Raw genomic sequence first — 22,747 nt, forward strand, 5'->3', positions numbered from 1 at the left:
AGTGTCGTGCCTCCTTATCAAAAAAGAAAAACGTTCCAATATCCAACGCTCCTCTCTCCTACGCTCCCCTATGCTCCCCTATTTCCACTTTTTCATGCCACTTCCGGAACGAATCTTCTTCAATTTTCAAAAATTGAGAGACTAACATATACTCACACAGACAACGTCGCAAAACGACTTGCTGAGTTGATGTTTTAGGATAACTCATTTTGGGATATTTCGAAGTAAATATTTGGTAAAAATCGAGTCCAGTTATAGTAATTCTTAACAGACCCGGAACCGTTTCTAACCATTTATCTTTTTTTTAATGAAATGCCAAACCCTAACCGGACATATCCATGTCATTTAAATCATCTCAACCCATAATTTCTATCAGAACTAAACCTACAGAACCTCCGTACCCTTTTTGATCTTCTGATCTCTCATAAATCCTCTATCCCCCACCTTCCCTTCTTTTTTCCTTTTTTCTTCATTCCTTATTACATGTTCTCTTTTTTGTCCCACTTCCACGGTATCATGTTCGGTCATGCCGTTTCCGGTTTTTGAACCTTCTCCCAAGTATTACTTTACATAATTTTTCAATTGCAGATGAAAAAGTCATCACAAACTGGGACACAAACTTACAATTCTCATGTTACAGGAACCCCCTTTTTGCTTCTTTTTCTTGTTGCCCTCCTCTCGTCCGGTGGTAACTCAACACTCATCATCAAACCAAAAAGTAGGAAGCAAGTACTTTTCATTTTACTCTTTCTTTTTTTTAATATTTTCAAAAATGCCTCTCCCACCACAAAATAATGATGTTCCTATTGGTGTAAGTTATAGTTTAAGAAATTGAAAAGCTTGGAGCATTTTGGATTTTCAGCATCGAAGGAAGAGTTTCATCTCGTCTATCCAGGGAGCCATGAGTAACAACAATCAGAAAGCAGAGCTGATAGTTAAGCCGTACACATTGATTAGCAGATGTTATGCAGAGTTTCTTGGAACTTTTATTTTCATTTTCAGTGGTAAGTTTCTACGTGTAAAACGACTTAATTTATCTATTCACAGCTCAGTCTAGAATTAAACATTTTGAAAAATTACCCTTTTTTTTCAAAACGAGTGTCTGGTACCTCCTCGCAAAATTTCTCATTTTTCAGGAACTATGCAAGCCAACGTGTACGACATCAGTCAACCTGTTGGACTTACCCATGCAGCATTAACCCACGGCTTAGCTACCATTGTCGTGATTGCAGTGTTTGGAAAAATCAGTGGCGGACACTTCAATCCAGTTGTGTCCTGGGCAATGGTTCTCTGTCGGAGACTTCCCCCACTAGCTCTCCCATTCTATATGGCTGCTCAATTCTTCGGAGGGTTCTGTGGAAACCTTCTATCCGCTTGCTTACAAAGAAAACGAGATTTCCTGAATTGGGAAAACTACTCAAACATTGGTTACGCTCTTCCACAAGACGCGCTCGAGTATGGGTATGATAAAGTTCATAACACAACATACCAGAAGACGATTCTGATGACAACTCAACTAGCAGCAACATCATCTGGAATCACTCATTTGGGAGCGAATCATGTGTGGTGGGAAGGATTGATGAGCGAGACTATTACAACTTATTTCTTTGTCACTGTTATTTTGATGATGGTAGTGGATACAAAGGAACCGGTGAGTTGCGATCGATATGAAACATAAACCGGATTAGTTTCAGAGAGAAGCAACTCCGCTGATAATTGGAATGATGGTGATTGTGAACATTTTTGCGACGTGAGTTTTTTTTCGTAAATCGAAGTTTGGAATGTCAAGGCTTGAGTAGGATTTTGACTAGGTACACCTCTCTCAATTTTCGGTCTAGAGAATATCAATATCTGAAAGCTATAATTTCTACAAATTCAGTTTACTATTCACATTTCCCCACAAAGTTGCAAACTTACGTGTAGGCTATAACCAATCAAGTCACAAAAAGACTAGCATGGGCACTGTTTAAGTATCAGAAGTTGAGTTTGAGTTTAGGATGTAAGTTCATTGAGTTCAACGTTGTTTTTGTCTCAAGGTTGTGAAGGTGAAGATTTATGTTGTACACAGATTTGGCACACCGTGAGGTCTAGAATTACCACAGGCAAAAAAGTGAACTTGGTACTGAGCCAAAACCGGAACCTGATTTACATGAATAATTTGTATCTCCAGTTTATTTAACATCATAACCGATTTGATCGATTACTTCACACAACGATTGCTAACAACTGCGCAAGATTTACAGCGGGAACCAACACGTCGTACCAGTTTGGTTACTTTTTGGGGAACGAAGTGGTTTTATTTTTTACAATGTGTAACCTCTTCTATTCCGGGCGCTTCTATAAGTTCTAATTTGGAGCAGCTTTCTGAGAGCTTAGAAATCTCCTATCCGCAAAAAATATTCTTGTAAAAATCGCAGCCATCTAAATTCCAGAGCCTCCATAACCGGTACCGCAATGAACCCCGTCCGTGCTCTGTCCCCGAACGTCGTCGCAGAAATTGTGCTCTCCTCTTCCTCTCTCCCTGCCAAATTCTGGACGTACCACTACATTTATTGGGCTGGACCATTCCTTGGATCCACAATTGCTGTCATTGGCTACAAGCTTCTCCTTTCACAAGATGATCGCCTGATTCCTTAACTTATTTGTATGCCTGTTTATCAGTCACAGTTCTGTCATGAAGTTCTTCTTGTCTTCTTTCTGGCCTTTTTCTTATCAAACTACACATCAACTACACTGTGAACTACATTGTGTCTGTCCAACTCTACTGGTTGTAATGATTTTTTGACTTATCAACTTATCAAGTCAGAAATTACGTGCTCTTCTATATAATGCACATGATAAGACAAAGAGACCGAAGCACTCAAAAATGAAAAATACAATTTCTTTCGTTTTTCTTCTCTGTGTTGGTTTAGTTTCCCCTTTCAACTATCTTGTATTCTGCCCGCTCTACGCTCACAGTCATCACAAATTCCTTGCTAAAATCGCGGATACTCTATCGGATGCAGGTCACAATGTCACTTTTCTTGCTCCAATCATCATTAGAAAATATGAAAATGTGAAATATCTGGATTCAACAAAAGACATTGTCTATATTCAACCGAGTAAGAAGCTGGAATCTCTTGGTGTCACATCAGATTACTCAAAGTTCTGGAACCAAGACGCCACTGCTATCCAATTTGTTCCAGCAATCAGGGCATTCACAAAAATGTTTGAGCAGTTGTATGAGGACTTGAAAGAAGATTTAACGGTGTTGGATGAACTTAAAAACCGCAAGTTTGACGCACTCGTTTTTGAATTTCTGTGCCCTACAGCTTTACGTGAGTTAACATTTAAAAATTCAAATCTCAAATTGCTTGTTTCAGCCATAGCAGAATACCTGGACATTAAAGCCGTGCTCCCATCCTTATCAATGACTCACCATCCTCTCATGAGCCGACTGATTGGAGAACCCTCATCTCCTAGTGTCCTTCCGAGTAAGCCTCAAACGATAAAAGTGTTAAATTAGTACTATGAAAGTTTTCAGGCATGATTTCCTCATTTGGGGATGATATGACATTCTCGGAACGTCTGCAAAATACAATTGGGGATATATTCTTCACACTTTTCGTCCACTTCCCACCGATGACTTCGTTTAAAAATCCGGAGAAATTGATTGATGTTGAGGTAATTTTTTGGATTAGTTTCGAAGCAATATAGAGCCTATGCGCATTTGGCTAAAAATTTTTAAATGTTTTTTTTCAGGATATGACCGCCCGTGCGCCCTTCATGTTCATGAACGGAAACCCGTACCTTGACTATCCCCGCCCACTTCTCACAAAATCGGTTCTCATCGGAGGGATTTCGGTTAATGTCACCCAAATGAAGCAAGAAAAACTCTCGGAAAATTACAATCAAATTCTGAGCAAGAATAAGAAAAATGTACTGATTTCTTTTGGCTCGATGATTTTTTCAAAAGATATGCCACAAGAATACAAGGATACAATCGTGAGGGTTATTGAGTCACGTCAAGATGTCACTTTTATCTGGAAATATGAGGAAGAAGACGTCAGTTTTGCTAAGAATCTTCCGAACCTTCACTTTTCAAAATGGGTCCCGCAGACTGCACTGCTAGGTCAGTCACTGATTATAAAAACCAAAGTTACTAAAATAATTTTACAGCCGATTCTCGTATTTCTGCATTTGTCACTCATGCAGGATTGGGAAGCGTAACCGAGTTGAGTTACATGGGTAAACCTGCAGTCCTTATTCCTATTTTTGCTGACCAACTGAGAAATTCTAAAACTTTGGCGAGACACAACGGATCCATCACATTGAGTAAATACGACTTGAGTGATTTTGACAAGTTGAGGAATGCTATTGACACTATTTTGAACGAGGAGAGGTATAACTTATTAGAGGAAATCCTCCAATAATCAAACTGTTTTCAGTTTCAAAATTAACACAGAGCGTCTCTCCCAACAGCTTCAAGACCAACCAGTTTCTCCTCAAGATTTGCTAGTAAGACACGCAGAATTTGCAGCAAAATATGGAGAACTACCGAATCTTGATCCATGTTCTCGTCAGATGTCATTTATTTCGTTTTATATGATCGATATTATTTTGTTTTTTGGTGTTATTATCGGGTCGGTTGTACTCGGTGTTGTATTGATAACGCGATGGACGTTTAGTTTCTGTGTGAGACCAAAGCAGAAAGTACAATGAAACGGAACTATTTTTATTTTTATTTTTTTAATAAACGGGTGATTGTGAGTTAACTTCTTGTGAGGTATTTCTCTGCCACAAACGTAGACCGGAAAAATTAATTTTATTAGCAAAATAATATCAATTGTTCACCATTTGTCTATAAGACAAAATTCAAATTCAAAGTAATCAGTCCATTCGCTTCCCTTCGTCAACACTTGGCTTCATCTACTGGCACCTCGGTGTAGGTTTCCTTCTTATAACCAGTCCACTCGGCAGGTTTGTCAGTGAAATAATACAATGATCCTAAGTTGGCCTGAAATTTCATCATTGACAATAGTTGGGAGACTGGACAGACTCACAACAAACATGGCTAGTCCTAATGAGAGAAAAACTGGAATCCACTCCTCTCGACTTGTTTCTGTCTTCACAAAGAAAGCAACTAGACCAGGCGCACTGAATAAAGCCAAACATTTTGTGAATTGGATTGCAGCAATCACTATGTGAGCGAACTGTCTGAAATTTAAATAAATTGAAATGAATATTGGTAAACTCCTCACCTTGCATGAAGAGCCGCGCATTTATAAAAACCTCCAACATTAAGAGCTACAAACATCATAACCGTAGTGATGCAGGCAAAGCTTAGCAAGTTTTCTTCGGCTGGGATGAATCTGAAACTTTTTATTTCAGTGGGTTTTCTGGAAATGGATTTTTTACCCAATACCCGTCAATGCTAACCCAGAAATTCCGACGGACAATGTGTTGAAAACTCGAATTTTGAGTTTTTCGGATATACACCTGCAAGAAACAAAAACTATTATAACCGGTCTCGGTCATTGACTCACGTAATACGATCACTGAACGCAGCAGCCACAAGTCTCAATGGGATATTCATTCCAAGGATAACAGCTACGTAGAAACCAGTTGTTTGAATGGGGAATTTCAGAACTTCATGGAGATATATAGGCATGTACGTAGCGAAGAAGATGACGGCTGTCATTTCGAAGAATGCATTGACCCAGACAATTAAGATGACAGGACTTGTGAAAATTTTCTTGAAGTATTGATTAATAAACTTATACGACCGTCTATTATACTTTTCTTACCAAATAAGGGATCTCTGCTTTACTTTCCAAATGAGCTGCCGATTTATTCTTATTTATTCTTGACAGCTCTCTCTTGGATATTCTTGTTGATTCCTGTGGGTCATCCACATATATCCCAGCCCAGAAAGCGAACAAAATGATTCCGACAAATCCATGAATGTAATATGAATATTGCCATCCAAAGGAGCTCTGACAGATCAGACCAGTCGCGGAGTTAGTGATCATCGAGGAGACTCCAGTAAAGCAAGTGAGAAGGGCTATGAAGAAGGCAACTTCTCGGAGTGGAGCCCATCGTACGGTGATGATTCCTATAGCTGCGAAGTCAGTGGAGTAAGCGAGACCCTGAAAATGTAAAAGTGCGCTGTGTTGATAAAACTGTCGGTGGAGCACATTTGACAAAACTAGAAACTTACTTGCAAAAATCTTAGAAACAGCAATAGAAAGTAACTGTTCTTCGCTGCAAAGGGGATCATAACCGTTGACCCCGCTGAGACTAATCCGGCAATCAGAAAAGGCCACTTTGCTCCATAGTTGACGACAAGCCAATTAGTTGGAATTGTGCCGATCACTGTTCCAGTACCAACTGCCCACATTATATACTTTTTTTGCTCTGGATCGTAGTCGTAAATGCTTTTCAGTGTCTGAGAATAACGGTGGCTATGGATCCCAGAGCATTTTCACTTACATCATTGACCAGTACTGTTTCAGAAGTGTCTTCACTCATGCAGATAAATGTGAAGTTGATGATAATATAGTTTGAGCATACTGAGACAAGACAGAAAAAAGCAACGAAGAGGATGAGGTAGCGATAGGAATTACCGAAGTATGGCATTTTCAGGCTGAAAAAAATACGGAGTTCGGAGAAAAGGGAAAACTAGAATGTACAGTGAAGTAAAGTTATAATAACCGCGCTATAGTCAAATTAAACAAAAAGATGGAAAATACATGGTCACACCAAAAATAAATGAAATCTTATATCAGATATGTGATCATTGAAGTTTCTCGAAAGTCACCAGAACAGTGCGGATAAGAAAATGTGACAAGTGGACGGCATGGTTCTTTGATTTTTTTATAGTAATAGTTAAAATATAATTATAATGATTCTTGATTATTCTTCAAAAACCATATGATTTAAGTATCAAGGAACAATGTTCTCAGAGGCATTTATAGAATTGACCAATATTGTTGATCTTCTTGCAAACTACAGTGGGGGAGGTTTGTACTTTAAAAATTTATCGCCGTGTCAAGGAGTATCTGATAGTTATAAAGCAGTGTCGTCTGATATCTCTAAACCCATATCTTCATTTTTGTAGGTGACAATAACTTTGTAGGAGAATTATAGCTTATAAGGTCTTCTGTAAGGAAAACTTTTACCTAAAGAAGCGCGACTCAACAAGTGTAAAATCATATCGCAAAACTATGAGAGCTTTCAATAAAACAGTGAAATGTCCAAATTAATAACCTTAAAAGTTCAAAATCACAGTACAAATCATAGTATAAAACATGTTTACTGTTCATAAACTGCAACAAAAAAATTAAATTCTTGATCGCGGTACAGTAGATTTATATGTGGGTGTTGTTCTTTGAAGTGTTGTTTGCGTTACCCTTTTTTTGGACTAAAAACGGATTTACGCCATGATTATAGTTGACACGAGGGCGTGATAGGTTTCTTTTTGAAATCTATTATCTATACCTATTTATCTATTATTTCTACTGTAACAGGGTGAACGAAACACAAATATTGACCTTTAGATGAACTTTCCTAGAGAGAAAGAGGGTTTGCAAACCAAAAGACCATGATCAAGTTGTAAAACGAACCAAAAATCTTGTTCTTTTCAAATTATTCTTTGATTAAGACTGATGTAATGATTGTCATCATTATCTTCTTAACAAGGAAAGATAAATCATTGAACGGTTTATAAAAAAGGAAAGGGAGATGATAAAAGAGGAAAGAGGATGTTCGTTTATTTAGGGAATGCATATTTACAAATGTTGATCCAGTTTACATTGAAAAATTTTTGAGTATTTCTGTTTTGATTCGTTTGAAGTAAAGTTTCTGATATCTTCAACTGAAACTGAAAAGATCAGATTGTGTTTGATTTTGTTGCGACAATTTCTTGTCACTCTGACGTGGGTTGTGCATTGGATTTGTACGCGTGTTTTGTTTCACTGCTTTTTTTTGTTACAAACAGAGATTTCAAAAGTTTTTTTTCATTATTGCTGCAAAATTGAACATTTTAAATAAAATGCTTTTTATAAAAACAACCATATAAAAAAAGTCTTAAATACCCTCAATATTGAAAGTTATTATGTTAGTCTTCTGGCAACACGGAAAAGTTCTTGATCAGAAAGGAAGTCGTCGCGTGGGGATTTGAACTCGCAACGGATTGTGAAACCAATTGTCGAGGTACGACAGCTGAAAAAGTTCAAGAAATACAGATGCCGTACCACATGGAAACTTACTCTCCAGATCTCCAAAGATAGAAGTTATCTTCTCTTCTCTCCAATCGATAAGTGGTATGACTGAAGCATGTCTTATGTTGTTGTGGCCATCTCGTGATTCTGTAAGCGGTGTCAGCTCCTGGGCAGAGAATGTCACAGTAGGTTTTTAGTTCTCCGTTGACGGTTTCCTAGAAAAAAGGGAATAAAATTGAAACCAATGAGGTGAAAAGCGGCATACATCGGTACAGGTGTTGAATGGAACGACACGTGGATTCTCGTCATTCTCATGCTCCTTTAGTTGGAGCTCACAAGCAGAAGCCTGTCCTTGTTCGTTGGTTTCGTTCTCTTTACAACGGATTTCACGCCATTCTGAAAAAAAAGTGGATATTAGTTTTGTTTTGAGATTAATTTTGTGGACTTGTTATCATAAGGTTTGTTGATAATCTTAAAATATGAGGCGAGGAGAATCAGACACTCCTACCAGACTTTACTATCTATTTTTGAATTTTCTCTGACACAAGTTCAAGGTTTATCAGTTTGAAAGGGGTTTTTAAAAACCTATTCAAAGCTGTTCACTTCCGTTTTTTTAACCGAAATCTATAACTCACGCCAATGAACAGATTCCGTAGCAACTGCAGTCACAAGAATCGACGCCAACAGCAACCGTCCTACAACCATAATTGTGAAAAGAAAGACACACCAAGTTATGAGATCCGAATTTATATCTCATTTGCATATTATCTTATTCTCGGATCTATATGGGACACGCTTTCGAAGTTGTTATAACAACAAGTGAAAGCGTCAAAGGCCGATTTATCCGAATTCGGGCGATTGAATGTTTTGAGAAAAGAAGAAGAAGGGAGAAGAGATGTTTGGAGAGCCGGTTATGGTCAGAAGACCGGAAATACGTGTGCATACTGATGGCCGATTGTTTATGTTTGATCGATGTCTGCCGGGTGAGTCAAAAAAGCAAACACTCACTCAACTGATTATCCGCATCTATGTATGTACTTACAATTTTTTCACACAGCTTCGAAAAATGTTTGATCGAATGTTTGTTGAGGGTTCGAGGAAAGTTTGACACGTTGTGTCTCAGTGGGAAGGTGGCATGATGCATAGATTACATACAGTTTGGTTGAATTTTTCAAGTGTGTTTTACAGGAATTGTAAAACAAAAAGAGAGAAATCTGTCTGGGATTAGACTTTTTTGATTAGAAATTCACCGGCCCGTTGAGACACCGATAAACCATCAACAAGATGGGAAAAAAGATTTACATAGATAATTTCAGAATGTAGAATTACAACTTGTTCAGTCAAGCGCATTTTATCAGTTGGTGTTATTATCTGGTATAACAAAGATTGTATGAAGTTTCTCAACGGTACTGTAAGAGTAACAGACACCCAACAGGTTGCTGTGCTTTTCAAACTTTCAGAAACGTTTCTATCTCAGCGGAAACCTGTTGTGTTCTGTATTCCAAAATACAAGACTGAAAAATCACAGTGAAAAATTTAAAACACCAACCTGGTAAAAATCAACCATTTTTTTCAAAAATTGGCAGCGCAGGAGACATCATACCTACCGTAATCGGGTTCACTACAACAAATCTGTCAACAGAATGACCTGGTATTCAGTGTTCTAATCATAAGGCGCCGGTTACATCGTTCTTGAAATTGCGATCTTACAAAAACAATGAAAACTATTCCGACATGATCCAATTTTCCAAAAATCACTCCTTCCAATCACTTGCAATACAAACACTTCCGTTTCCCTCCTTCCGCAAAATAACGCAACATTCGTCTCCGAATAGTTCCCACGCTGATCTGGTCAGAAGTACCCCTTCAGAAGTATGGTTCTTTTCCTCTCTCCAAGTCCTCATGCACACACCCATGCCACGGACAGACAATTACGTCATTTCTCGCCGTCTTCGGAGCACTCCTTGGATCATATAAAAGGAAGGCGATGAGCCATTGTCAACACATTTCTCACTTCTTTCACTTTTCTAATACTTTAGAATGATGGCAAAAGTATTCTACACACTGGCAGTCTTATTAATTTCTGTGTCACTTGGATCCGCTAAAGATCTGAAAAGGTCAAAGAGACAACTCCAAGTGTATTATATGTGCAATGGTGGTGTTTCACAGTATCGTAAGTTTTCTGTATCGGGTGATTTGACATTTTTTGTTAAAATTTTCCAGCCTGCAACTCTAACAACAACTGCAACAATTATAACAACTGCAACTTCAACAACTACGGAAACCAAGTGATCCTCCCCAACTCTTTCTACAATCCAGGAATGAATTGCAACTCGAATTGCAACAATTTCAATTGCAACCAGTACTCTGGATCATGGCTCAACGGGTAACCCACAGAGCTTTTTGGGTTCAAATAATATATTTTCTGTTCCAGACAATACGTTGCGTATAGCATGGGCTCGAATGTGTACTCACCATGTGCAAGCTCATGTTGTTCAAATAACAACAACAACTATAATCCATACATGAGCATTAATAACAACAATGGAAACTACAACCCATACAACTCATTGCCTATCAATGGAAATCTTCCAGTAAGAGTTTTGACAGATGGAATTTTGAACTTTTTTGGTTTTCAGACAAACACCAACACTGGAATTAACACCAATGTGAACCAATACTTGCCATACGGATCCCAACAGTTCACAGGAACTTATCAGAATGGACGTTAGTGAACCAGACTCGTCCCATCCCAGCTAAACAAATTATCTCTTCCAGAATTCTTCTGCGGAGCCACCGAACCATCTGGAGGAGTGTGCCGTAACAACGGTGTCTGCCCATCAGGTCACAGCTGTGTCGCTGGAAATGTCTGCTGCAGATGCCCCGTTGGTTCCTCCGCTGGGAACTGCAATGTGAAAAGTGACTGTGCTGCTGGATACGAATGCATGTCCACTGGATATTGCTGTCCATCTCAACTCAAACCTGGAACTGAACTCCAAACATGTCTGAATGGATTGTGCCCACAACCTGGTTACACTTGTGGAGTTGGAGATTTGTGTTATCCGGATAGTTATTTCTTGTAAAAATTCACATTTGCTTTGTTTTATTCGTTTATGTATGAACTTTTTTGTTTTCTCAAACTTCTCAAAATCTCTCAAGTTTTAATTTAAGTATTTATTGAATTGTAAAGAATCTAATTGAAGAGAATAAAATTTCAATTTTCAAAAAATTGTTCCTAAAAACATTCTGGAAAATCCTTTAAAAGTTCTAACATTTTTGCTCTACCTTTAAAATCCTAAATTTTTTTGAAGAAAAGTAAGCTATCAATTTTCAATTCAAGGAAAAATCTCCGCCCAACCCAGACAATATACTTCTAAAATGTGTTCTGTTTGTTCATTTTGTGACCTCTCTTTGTCGTGTCCTCTAACCCTTCTTCCTCATCAATCTCCCCTTGCATCATGAGGAATGAGGCTGATGTAATTTATCACCACCACCCGCCCCAACAACAGCTGGTTCAGTTTTATTTCATTGCATGTCTGCTTGTTTCTTTTCGATCTTTCAATCACTTCAACACAATATGCTACTGAAAACTTTCATATTTTGCCAACTTTTCGTTGTGACCATTTCTACGAGTTATAATGCGTTTTTTGCGTTGATGGTTACAAATCCAACGGTAAGAAATCTAACTTTTTTGAAATTCTGGATTTACACCAATTCGAATTTTCCACAAAAAGAATTTCAGGTAGTACAACAAGTCAACCAAATCGAAACAAATCTCACACAAACCAATGCTCAATTCATCAAATTTGTACATAATACATCTCATCTTCATGTCCGACTCAACACTATCGAATTAAATGATACTCGACTGGAAATGTGAGTAGAAAATGAAAAGGAAATTCCGAAACTGAAAGAAATGGTTTAGAATTCAAAAATTCCTAAAAGATCTCCCCAAAGCAATGTGCAATGTTTCTTATTCAATTCCAGCTTTGTTTGAGGGTGAGGTTTTTATCCTGAAATTTTATTTTTGCACTATTCAAGTTATTCAGGAACAGCAGTGAAGGCTAACACAACACTGCATGGAAAACTGAACGCGATGTCAAGCACGGTGATTTCATCAGTTCATCGTGAGTTTTCTGTTTTTTAATTGAAAAGGGTTTTTTGTCGAGAAGACTCCAATGATTGATCAAAAAATATATAGAGAGGACCCATGATGAAATCACGTGAAGAGGAAATGTAGAGACGTTGTTATGTTGTTCAGACATGGCATCTGAAAGTATATATCACAACTAAATATATAAATCTTAATTAGAACTACAGTAACATGGCTCATAGTTTAATATAAGTTATCTTGCTCTTTATATTTGGCGGCAATGAGATTATCTACAAGTGTCTGAATACAGCTCATACAAACTTGTTGCTCACTTCTTGCCCAAACTTTGCCCAATTGTTTCCAAGACCAGTTTCAATTATTTTAAACTATCTTGTTCTTTTGACCTTTGTCACAAGTCTTCCGATCATAGTTTCCAAAATTTCCAAAATCCGAAAGCTAAAGACCCTTCAAAACATTATCACCGTTTTTAAAGAAAAAATCTACTCCCTTCTGAATGGCACTGAAATTCCATCTATCGACGAGCACGAAATCTTCCACCCCCGAATGGATATTGTGGAACTCGATGATCGAAAACACGAGGATCTCCTCCAAATCATGTCCAATCGTACAGGAGATTTCAAATTGAACACCGGAGATTTTATAAAGGGTATGTGCATTTGTTTTGATCTACATGTAGCAATAAGTGAAGTTCAGAAATCGTTTTGTACAATGGCAATCCATCAGGCGACTTCCACGAGGAAATCGGGAGAGCTTCACTTGCTCCGTGCTCAAATTTCACCGTTTTAAAACCTGAACTTATTTCGAATCGCGTTCCAATTTTTACAAATTTAGATTATATGGATTTTTAGTAAAATTTCAAGTTTTCAAAGATTTATTTTTAAGTTAAAACTCAAGATATGTATAGAAATGGAAAACCAGTAAAAGATCGGAATATGAGATGGCAAAAACTCATGAGATTTTAGAAGGGTGCGTTCGATAGAGCACAATTACATAGCACAACTAACAATTTTAAAATAAAAGAAAAAAGATAATCAATAAAGAGCTGTACTCGTTTCACATTGCATTAACTTTATCCGTCTATGCGGGCTATCTGACAACTCATCTGTCGATCGGAAGAATCGGAGAATTTTTTGAACAAGAGTAGGTGATTCTTGCTGGAAAAAACAGACATCATCATTAGACATCAAAAGGGTTTGCTCATTACCTGAATACTTGGAACAACAAGTTGAAAGTCGACAACACTACTGATCTGCGATTCTTTGCGAACGATGTCAAATGAAACCCGTGGAGAGTGAGAGTAGCCACCGTTGATGTCTGGAAACTTTTCTCGTGTTTTTTCTCTAATAGAAACAACAAACAAACAAGTGGAAAGAGTCTGAGAGAAGTCACGAGTGAAAGAGTTAGGTTTGTGTGCAGAAAGACGGTTTCATGTCATGTCAGTTTTAGAAAAGTTGGGAGGTCAAAACAACGTTAGAAGGAATAGGTGAAGTGGTTTAGAGAATCAGGAGAGAAAGAGAAGACAAGCAAGAATTTTCACCTTGTTTACTTAGGTCAACTTATGTTGAGTCTTCTGAAATTTGTTGTTTAGAGTTTTGATTACAAATTTGTTTTGAGTTTTCAGTTAGTTGAAATTTTCAGTCTGCTGGAAGTTTAGAAAGCAGGCTTGCATTGAAGGAACTGTCTGTTAGGGAATGCCCTAGAGGAGTTTTCCGACTGGCAAGGATTCAGAATATTTTTTTTCAATAAATTCAGGTTTCAACGATGTAAGTCGCTTCTGAACTCCAAAACTCCGTCATCCGTTTGAAGACAAGCTCTGTAGACTTCTCAATCAAGCACACTTGCCAAACTTCCGACTAAACCGCTATTAAAAACGTTCGATACTTACCTGCCGTTAACAAATTCCCGGAATACATCCTTGGCGGATCCGGTCTGGAAACTGGTAGCAGCACAGACGACGCTGAAACTCTGTGAGACGTCAAAGCCAGCTGCTCGCTCTTCGTCATATCCGCCGTAGGCCTCATTCGAGAGACTTCTCCGTCCAAGAATGCTTCCATCGCGTATTTTCTGGAAAAATTCGAATTTAGAAGGTTTTCAGTCCCTGTTTTTATTCACTAACCGTATAATCTTCTGCGGCAAGCAAGTCAAGAAAATCTGGATAAATACTGCTCGGAACTTCCGGCTCATTGCACAGTAAATGATGAAATTGACGGCGGAATTGAGTAACGAGAGGACATCCATCACGTCTCCAAGATGAATGTATATCTTGTCGTAGAATGTTTCTTTCGTAAAGATCGCGTTGAAAACATGAAGGACACCTTGTGGAAGCTCAGCGAAGAGGAAGATGGAAAGCACGGCTACAAGCATTGGAGTGGTATGGTCTCGTGGCATTCGCTTCTTGTTCATCACTTGAGCCAGCTGCTTCCTTCGTTTTCCAACATCTCGAATTATACTGACAAGTGCGACGATAGAAAATGTTAGGAGAAGACAAGGCACCACTTTGAATAACACCCCATTTGTCCAAAAGGCAATCTAAAATTTGAAGGGATATGAGGACTCCAACTGAGGCTAAGCTTACATTTAAAAGTCCACAATGATCGGATGGTGCGACAAGATAAACAAGCATTTCATCGTCCGCTGTCTCGTTTGCTTTGCATTGCAGCCAATTTGAGGCTGGTGTTTCGATTATCTGGAAATGGAATTCGTGGGTGTTTTGGGAGGTAACTGGTCGTTGGAGGGTGGTCAGTCTTGTGATGAAAATAGTTCTTGGTGTCGACTGACGTCGTAACTCCGTACCAACAGTAAACTATAGTTTATATATATATTTTGTGAGCTCGAGCTCTATTAGAGTGCGATTCTAAATGTCACATTGCAGCGATTCCAAAAATAAAGTTTTCATGAAATTCTGCCAACCGACCCGTATAGAACGTTAGAAAAAAACAAACTTAACGTTACGCTAACCGATCGAAAAACGATATTGTAATGTCCTCCTCCCACCAATTCCCACCATGTTCTCCTGATACTCACCTCAAACGTCATCATATTTGGAATATTCAGAAGACAAACGACGATGAAAGTAGACACCGCAATCACGCACGTCTTTTTATTGGTTACAGACTCTCCGGCAACTGACGTGGCACGTCGGATGGAGAACACTCGGATTTGGGCGAGAAGTACCTAGAAACAATGTTGCTATCCGATTTGAAATTTCGGTAACTTACTGTCAACCATATACTTGTTGCATGGAATATTACTGTCGCTTGCGAGTGATAGTACAAAAAATAGGCCCAATAAATATTGTAGTCTGATGGGTCGCATCTGAAAATCAAAAGTTTAGATTGGCGTGTTGTAGATCAATATATATATAAAGTCTAACTGGATGCGTGTATTCATACTCAATTCATTCTCATGTCCAATGGCAACTAGGTGACAATCACACCAAAAATCAAGGAAGTCGTGAAAGAGTGAAATGCAGAAATCAGGAAAAACACATTTCTACGAAAAAAAATGAGAAATTCCTCTAGAAGGAACAATATTGGATTAAAAATACCCATGACTGTTGAACTCGAAGCTGCCATCATGTTAATTTACTTTCTCTCCTTCTCCTGGAGACTAGGAGAGAAAACACAGAAAATCAATATTAGGAGTCACGTATGAAATCAATCAAAAAAGGAGAGGAAACTCGTGCATGCAAAACTGACAAACCTGTACCCGGCAAAGAGAAGGAAATGAGTGACAAAGACAAGAACACTTGTCATCACAAGGATATCACAGAGAGCGATTGCACAGAGCAGAGAGTTGACGGCGGATCGCATTGAGGAACGAGTTAGGACGATCACTGTGACTATGTTCATTGCAGTACCTGAAATTTTTTTTCTTAGGCTTTTTCTGATGAGCATGAGTTTTCCCATGAGCTAACATGAGCCATGATCCTAAAGTTTTAATTCCTGTGTCACATATTTGAAAGTTGTATATATTTTTAATTAACTGAGTATCGACTCTCAGGTAGTAGCTACTGTAACAACAATGTTACGGGAGCACTTTGTGTTAAAATTCACTTTTTCCAATACATCAATTTTCGTTTCCGCCGTTACCTTCTTTAACAATCCTTATCTAGAAACCTTGAAGAGTTATGAAAAAGTTGTCAACTACAAAAATGTAGGTTTATATTTTATCTATCCAATGATCTAGAAACATTGACCTCAGTCAACCCATTTTCAGATATTTTCCTTGAGTGACTCCTTGCCGAGACTTCTCTGCCTGTTCCACGGCTCAAACTATTTGACCTCCTCCTCACCAGATATATATCTCATGTCAAAACAACTTATTGTGACAATCCATTTCATTCTGTGCCAAACAACTCAGATATTTTTCTCCTTCTTTGTCTGTTCACTGATGCGCACTTTACAATCAGATCTCATTTCCTACTCTTTCTTTCTGACTTTGTTCTTTTCTCTCTTGACAACAATAACAAATATTCTATGTTTTTTTCAGAGAAAAGAGAAAAAACCGTCTAAAAAAATAAATGTCACTTCCGCCTAATAAACCAACCTGCAAGACAGAGAACCACCGAGACATAGGGATGAATATGAGCATAGGCTGTGTTGATATTTGTCACTGCCGTCTCAAGCCATTCGGCACCCGTGAAATTAACGGAACCCATGTCACAGCCCATCTGGAATTAAAATTCAGTAGTTTGGAAGGTTCTAAATATTTGAAATTGGAAGTTAGGTAGAGCACTCTTGCTAGATCCACTTCGAACTAATAAATTGCATTCATATTGCGATAATTGAGCATTTTATATTGAACAGACTAAGATAATTAACGAAAAGGGGACTTACCATGAGTTCTAGTTTAAAGGAGATATATCTCCTTTGGAGTAATGAAAAACGAGTGAATGTGTTTATTGTGTTCCACTTTGTGCTTTAGATGTCATTTCACTCTCCACGCCTGTTCCTTCTGAAACAAGTTTTTTTTTAATTTTCAAAAAAAAAATCTAAGACGAAAAAAAGAACAAAATGACGAAGAAGCGAGAAACGATGAGTAAGATGAAAAATAAAATGAATGAGGGTGTTGATAAGTGGCTTGATTTTTGGAGAAATGAATGAGGAGGAGGAGTGAAAAAAGTGGATACTGATTGGGTTGATTTTAGAAAAAAGATAGAACGTCATATGGAGAGAAATTGTGGAATGACTAACCTATTTTTGTGAAAAAAATAAATATCATCTCTCCCTCACAGCACTCAAACTTTAATCTAGTTTTCGCGGAACACTTATAGCAGTTCTCGAGGTTGAGTTCTCAGAAAGAAAATGAAAGATTCATGAGAGAGTAAAAAAAATCTGGATGTTTCCTGCAGACAAGCGTGTCAATGAATTATTCTAGAGTTTAAATGCGGTTAGACATGAAACATTTTTATGAGATTTTGTATGAGGCTTGCAATACCGCGAAAAAAATACGTACTGCTACAATACGCTCTACTGTACACCAGGATCTTTTCTTAACAAACAGAATGCTACTTTACTAATAATTTGAATATTCAAACCACTATTTTGTATGTACCAATCTTATTTTTGAAGTTGGCAACTCTGTTTCATGTTTCAAGATATTACGGTTTCTAAATTATAGTCTTCTAATCTTTCAGTCAGGTGAGTTGTCTTTAAAAACCTTTGACTTTTGAGAGAAGAGAGAGAGCACAAAGAATTAAGAGTGCCTGACTTCTTTGTCCTTCCTGATCTTTAAAGTGCAAATTTCAAATCCTAAAAAGATACCAAAAAGTTGTCAACTACAAAAATGAAGGGCTATACTGCAGAATTCATTTGTATTAATTAAATCTTAACAAAAGCCTCCACGAAAATTCTGCGATTACTGAAACTCCGAGACTTTTGATCTTTAGCTTTTTATTTCGCTTTATCTTCCCTTACAATCAGATTGCAAAGGAAGCAAATGAGTCAAAAAGAAAAAAGGCAAAATTGAAATGAAATTTTCAAAAAAAAACATAGAAAAAGACGGTGTCTGACGTTGAGTGTTTCCCTCCTCCCCATCCCTTAAGAGAGCATTTTGATGAAAGTGAGCAGCCGTTGTTGGGAAATGAGCTAAACCGAAGTGTCCCCCCTCCCATCTGAGGTCCGGTCCGGTCCCAAATCCACGAAAGTTTACGTAAATGAGCTACGAACCGCTTGTGTTGTCTCTTTTGGAAATGGATAGGGGAGGGAACAGAGACTTGTCATCGTCAGGTCTCTCTCATTATAATGTCGAAAGAAGGGGGAGAAAAGCTTAAAGGATAATAAGAGATCTCGCTTCCCTAATGATGGACCCATAATTATGAAATGAGGCGGAGCCTAGAGACGAGAGGAATGAGTAGAAGAGGGAACACATGCTATGAGAATGAGATGATGATAGGTAAACACTACTGATTGATCTATCTTCGTAGAGAAGAGTATCAATGTCCGGTGATCCATGAGGAGAGGGGGACCAGACAACTTTGATGAGAAAAAGAAGAAAATGGGGGTGGTAGATGATGGAATGAGGGAAATGAATTGGTGGAGGAGAGAGCGGGAACTTTGATTTGTTGATTCCATTAAGTCTATCATTGTGATGAGGTTTGATGAATGAACAAAAAGTTGTGAGAGGGAGGGAAATGAGGTCAAATGGGTGGTCACACAATAGTGTCAGTTTCAGAAATGGAATGTCTGGAAGAGGCTAGAAAAGAAAAGGAAAAAAGTGAGACAATTTTTTCAATCTGGATGTAAGGGTTGTTTGATATCAAGAAGTGCTGTATAACCCTCCCTAGGATCAAAATGAACAGAGATACACTACGTTTTGACACAAATCAAAAATGCCTAGTGTTCGACGTTCGTTGAGATCAGTCCAAGATCACAATTAGGCTCAAAAAGAGTTATTTACTTGAAAAAGGTGGTAATAAATTGAATTTTCTGAGAAGCCGAACTTATAAGGACAATGCTTCTGTTATCAAACTTTTATAACTCTCTAATGCGTAGAATTAGGCCAGTTAAAAGAATGTGACTACTAACTGAACAGAATGAAGTTATTTGGCATCCGCGCTCGGTTGTACTGGTACTGGAAGCAGAGAGAAATTTTAAATTGTCAAGAAATATATATAAAAAATAAAAGCTGAAGTTGTAAGGATTTGGAATCTCTTTTTAAATTTTTCTAGTTTCAAAACGCGCAAAGGAACAAAGTTTTTAATTTCAGCTCACCTACTCAAGCACGGTGTTGTATCTCCGCTAATTTTGAGGCTAAAAGAGATTCAGAAGTCCCATACTTTTAGCTTCCCTAATTTATATGTTTATTTGCAAAAAGTTTGACTTACCCTCTCGAACTTAGAGGCTAGCAAAATAAAGAAAAAGGTATCCGCCCATAACGATGACTTACTGAACATCTTGTGTGTATTTACATATTTTAGGGGAAAAATGCAAAAAACGATCATTCGATGATTTGTTGTCTACCACCCCAACACACAATAGTTCCCCTTTTCATAAAATTGAAAAAGAGCCGGAACACATCCTCCAAAAAAAATGTATGCAGCTGTATATGATGCCAATGGAGCACTTTGAATAATGGACAGATCTAAATGCCCATAAATATGAGTCGAGTTTTTAGGTTTTGTTAGACGGGGTGGTGAGAGATGACGTACTGGGCGAGAGGAGAAAAGGAATAGGAGGCGATTACTCGGAAATACGAGAGTGATATTTTATGGGTCCGATTACTTTCTAAGAAGGGAATAAGAAGTTATTTTAGCCCGAGGTGAGATTTCATATTTGTTTGTTTTTCGCACAAGAACAGCGTTCGCTTATTTTTGGAATCTGCTGGAAGTGCTTTCTGAAAAAGTGCGTCAGAAAACGAGAATGAATAAATTGGCGGAAAATTGAATTGACTTTTTCTTTTGTGATGACGATGACACACTTTGTTTTTATGCGGGAGGTCCTCAGTGCTATCTGATTCAATAAGAAACGAGAGAAACAAGAACACGAAAGGAATAATAATAATAATCTCTGAAAGGTATATTAAAAGAGAAAAGTTGACAAGTTGAACGATGTGAGATCACTCCGGAGATCAGAGATTACGTAGATCTGAAGGCATGAGAGATGTTTGAGTTGGATGAATGTTTACGGATTACTGGGTAATGGGATATACGTACATGAATTGCGCTTTTTTGGGAGGAACTTTATTCTATGGTTTGATTGAGAGTCAGGGGCTTATTTTTTGTCACCAGAATTTATGAATATCTGTTTAGCAGATGTTGTGAGAGTACTAAATATGCTTTTTTATATGTTAGTAGCTTCAGAATGAATGGACTGAGATTTCTGGTACAGATCGAGGATACCCGGTCCTGAAGGGCTAGAATATATTTCCGTTTCGCAATTCATATATATACGCGGGTCGCGGAATTCGCTAAATTTTTTTGGAAGATCCAGAGCACAGCACCTGACTATACTCAACTTATCTCGGTTCATTTTGATTAATAACAGATTCAGAATCCTTATGTCAGTTTCCCAATCATATCAATTTTGGCAAACGTTTGTCTGTACCAGCAAATTATTCAAGCTCTGAAACTCAAAAATCATCATACTCTCAAAAAAAAATACGGAACACCTCATTTCCAACAATTGAATATCATTTCCAGTCTAGGTGACATCTCATCTATTGTTCATTTATATCTATTCTGTGGATATTACATAAATAAATATATATCTGCATAACATTACGTAAGCAGGAATATTAGTGAGATTTCAAGATTTAAGAATACACAAAAAAATATATAAAAAATGAACTATGATATCAGGAAATTTTCTACAGGCAAATTCAAGTCATGCATGTGGTTGGAAATCTGGAATGATGCAGATTGTGAATCTAATTTTCAATTTTATTCATTTTCAAAATGAACAGAGATGCACCGCTAGCAAATCCGCAAAGGAAAAACAGAAAATTGTGTTCCGTGATGAGCATGATTCAATAAAAAATGTGTTAGTTTATATTACAAGCCATAAATAAAATGTCTTCCGCATTTCGCGAAAATTATAAACTGAAGAGAGAATGGGGCCTTAATTGTGTGTCATACTTTGTCCAACTTTCTTTTTGTAGCCTTTTTTGAGCTTTCCAGGTATGCAACTTTTAAGCCTCGCCTCTCAGGCCGTTCAAGTATGCAGTCTTTGAAATCGCATATCTCAAAAGCTATGACAGCTATCAAAAAGTGGCCACTACAAAAATGTAGCTCTGGATTGGATACATACCATCATTATTAATTAAAAAATGTGAAATCAAAACTTAAAAAGCTATGGACTACTAAAGTTGCCTCATTTTAGAATCATTCTAAAAAGTTACCAGTTCTAAACCATAATATGTCAAAACCTAGAAGTATTGTCAAAAAGTTTTTAACCAAAAAAATGATGCTCTTAACTTGTACAACGCAATTGTACATGCAATTCAAAAATATCGGTCTAAATTTGAAACCGTGACAAGCTGGCGAATTTTTAACACCATTTTATGCTCGAACCAAAAGCTCACTAACTTAAAAAACCACAAACGTTTTGTCAAAGATCTCAAATTTTTGGAGTTGCACCAAAAGAAACAAGGTTCTTGTGGGTTTTAATTACATTTTCCTAAAAAGTGACCTGCCTTGACGACATTTCCCTCTCTAGATCTCTAGACATCACACATAAGAACCAAACAGCATTTCAGACAAGAAAGTGGGTGGACAAGACTCGAAATGAGTCGGAAAGAGATCTAGAAAGAGGGTCACACCTTTTTGATGTGAAAAGTGAATATTCAGATGAGTCGAAAAATGTCAAAACATGTAGAGGGGATAGTAGTAAGAAAAAGAAAAGAAGAAGAAGAAGGGCTTGTTTTGGTGGATGGGAGAGAGCAAAGAGGTCCTCTTCTCTCTTTTTGACTTGATTGACTTCTTTTGGAAACGGAAACTCCCGAATCTCAGTGAGAAAGAGAAAGGGAGAGAACTCAAAACCATCATCGGCAGAAAATTCAGAAAATTCCGAAAATTCATTTGAAACGGAATTGTTTTAAATCGCACACATGGGGTATTCCCTCTAGAGAACTTTGAGCCGGAGTAGGGTGACGTGAGGTTCGAAAGATCGGATTCTGGAATTTTCAAGTCGGATTCTTCAGTGAAAGGGGGAAAAAGTCAACAACAGGTGATTTTAAGATATCGAGAATATGTGGGTGGTCAAACTATAATGTGAATTCAAAAGAGCAACGTTTTTTTTTTCAGAAATCAGATGTTCTGAATATTCGACACATAAACGTAAAATTTGAATTTTTTCAAGAATCAGTAACGCTCCGGAGTAGAACGTTAGAGCAATCAGTACTGTCGAAAAAATAAAGTTTCGACAAGGATTTTCAAAAAAAATTTCGCGCGCTGAAACGCGCAAGCGCATAAAGTTCTGGGCGGAGCTTAAAC

General features: G+C 37.7%; 7 protein-coding genes across 7 annotated transcripts; 4 read left to right on the forward strand and 3 right to left on the reverse strand.

Moving 5' to 3' along the window:
- Nucleotides 1–772: 772 nt before the first annotated feature.
- GCK72_016416 (uncharacterized protein) lies at nt 773–2,637 on the forward strand (the record flags this gene model as incomplete). Its single annotated transcript, XM_003101435.2, has 5 exons — nt 773–811; nt 863–1,004; nt 1,137–1,651; nt 1,695–1,750; nt 2,433–2,637. 5 exons carry the CDS (start codon nt 773–775, stop codon nt 2,635–2,637), a joined length of 957 nt encoding a protein of 318 aa, XP_003101483.2.
- Nucleotides 2,638–2,866: 229 nt separating this feature from the next.
- On the forward strand, nt 2,867–4,701 carry GCK72_016417 (uncharacterized protein; the record flags this gene model as incomplete). Its single annotated transcript, XM_053731492.1, has 6 exons — nt 2,867–3,317; nt 3,363–3,473; nt 3,524–3,663; nt 3,742–4,111; nt 4,159–4,381; nt 4,428–4,701. 6 exons carry the CDS (start codon nt 2,867–2,869, stop codon nt 4,699–4,701), a joined length of 1,569 nt encoding a protein of 522 aa, XP_053580405.1.
- A 190-nt stretch (nt 4,702–4,891) lies between these two features.
- Nucleotides 4,892–6,618, reverse strand: GCK72_016418 (uncharacterized protein; the record flags this gene model as incomplete). Its single annotated transcript, XM_003101474.2, has 8 exons — nt 4,892–4,996; nt 5,043–5,196; nt 5,241–5,351; nt 5,398–5,478; nt 5,526–5,734; nt 5,787–6,128; nt 6,200–6,427; nt 6,472–6,618. The coding sequence occupies 8 exons, from the start codon at nt 6,616–6,618 to the stop codon at nt 4,892–4,894; spliced, it is 1,377 nt and encodes a 458-aa protein (XP_003101522.2).
- A 1,475-nt stretch (nt 6,619–8,093) lies between these two features.
- On the reverse strand, nt 8,094–8,906 carry GCK72_016419 (uncharacterized protein; the record flags this gene model as incomplete). Its single annotated transcript, XM_003101443.2, has 4 exons — nt 8,094–8,202; nt 8,250–8,416; nt 8,467–8,597; nt 8,837–8,906. 4 exons carry the CDS (start codon nt 8,904–8,906, stop codon nt 8,094–8,096), a joined length of 477 nt encoding a protein of 158 aa, XP_003101491.1.
- A 1,335-nt stretch (nt 8,907–10,241) lies between these two features.
- GCK72_016420 (uncharacterized protein) lies at nt 10,242–11,284 on the forward strand (the record flags this gene model as incomplete). Its single annotated transcript, XM_053731493.1, has 5 exons — nt 10,242–10,374; nt 10,425–10,587; nt 10,636–10,795; nt 10,841–10,928; nt 10,980–11,284. The coding sequence occupies 5 exons, from the start codon at nt 10,242–10,244 to the stop codon at nt 11,282–11,284; spliced, it is 849 nt and encodes a 282-aa protein (XP_053580406.1).
- A 494-nt stretch (nt 11,285–11,778) lies between these two features.
- On the forward strand, nt 11,779–13,163 carry GCK72_016421 (uncharacterized protein; the record flags this gene model as incomplete). The annotated part of the gene is made up of 6 exons (XM_003101426.2): nt 11,779–11,874; nt 11,944–12,077; nt 12,127–12,200; nt 12,251–12,328; nt 12,788–12,961; nt 13,009–13,163. 6 exons carry the CDS (start codon nt 11,779–11,781, stop codon nt 13,161–13,163), a joined length of 711 nt encoding a protein of 236 aa, XP_003101474.2.
- Nucleotides 13,164–13,346: 183 nt separating this feature from the next.
- GCK72_016422 (uncharacterized protein) lies at nt 13,347–18,539 on the reverse strand (the record flags this gene model as incomplete). Its single annotated transcript, XM_003101454.2, has 10 exons — nt 13,347–13,469; nt 13,520–13,629; nt 14,201–14,379; nt 14,432–14,844; nt 14,891–15,001; nt 15,340–15,489; nt 15,534–15,630; nt 16,018–16,174; nt 16,864–16,987; nt 18,486–18,539. 10 exons carry the CDS (start codon nt 18,537–18,539, stop codon nt 13,347–13,349), a joined length of 1,518 nt encoding a protein of 505 aa, XP_003101502.2.
- Nucleotides 18,540–22,747: the final 4,208 nt, after the last annotated feature.

This window comes from Caenorhabditis remanei, chromosome V, assembly GCF_010183535.1.
Source record: "Caenorhabditis remanei strain PX506 chromosome V, whole genome shotgun sequence".
NCBI classification, from domain to species: Eukaryota; Metazoa; Nematoda; class Chromadorea; order Rhabditida; family Rhabditidae; genus Caenorhabditis; species Caenorhabditis remanei.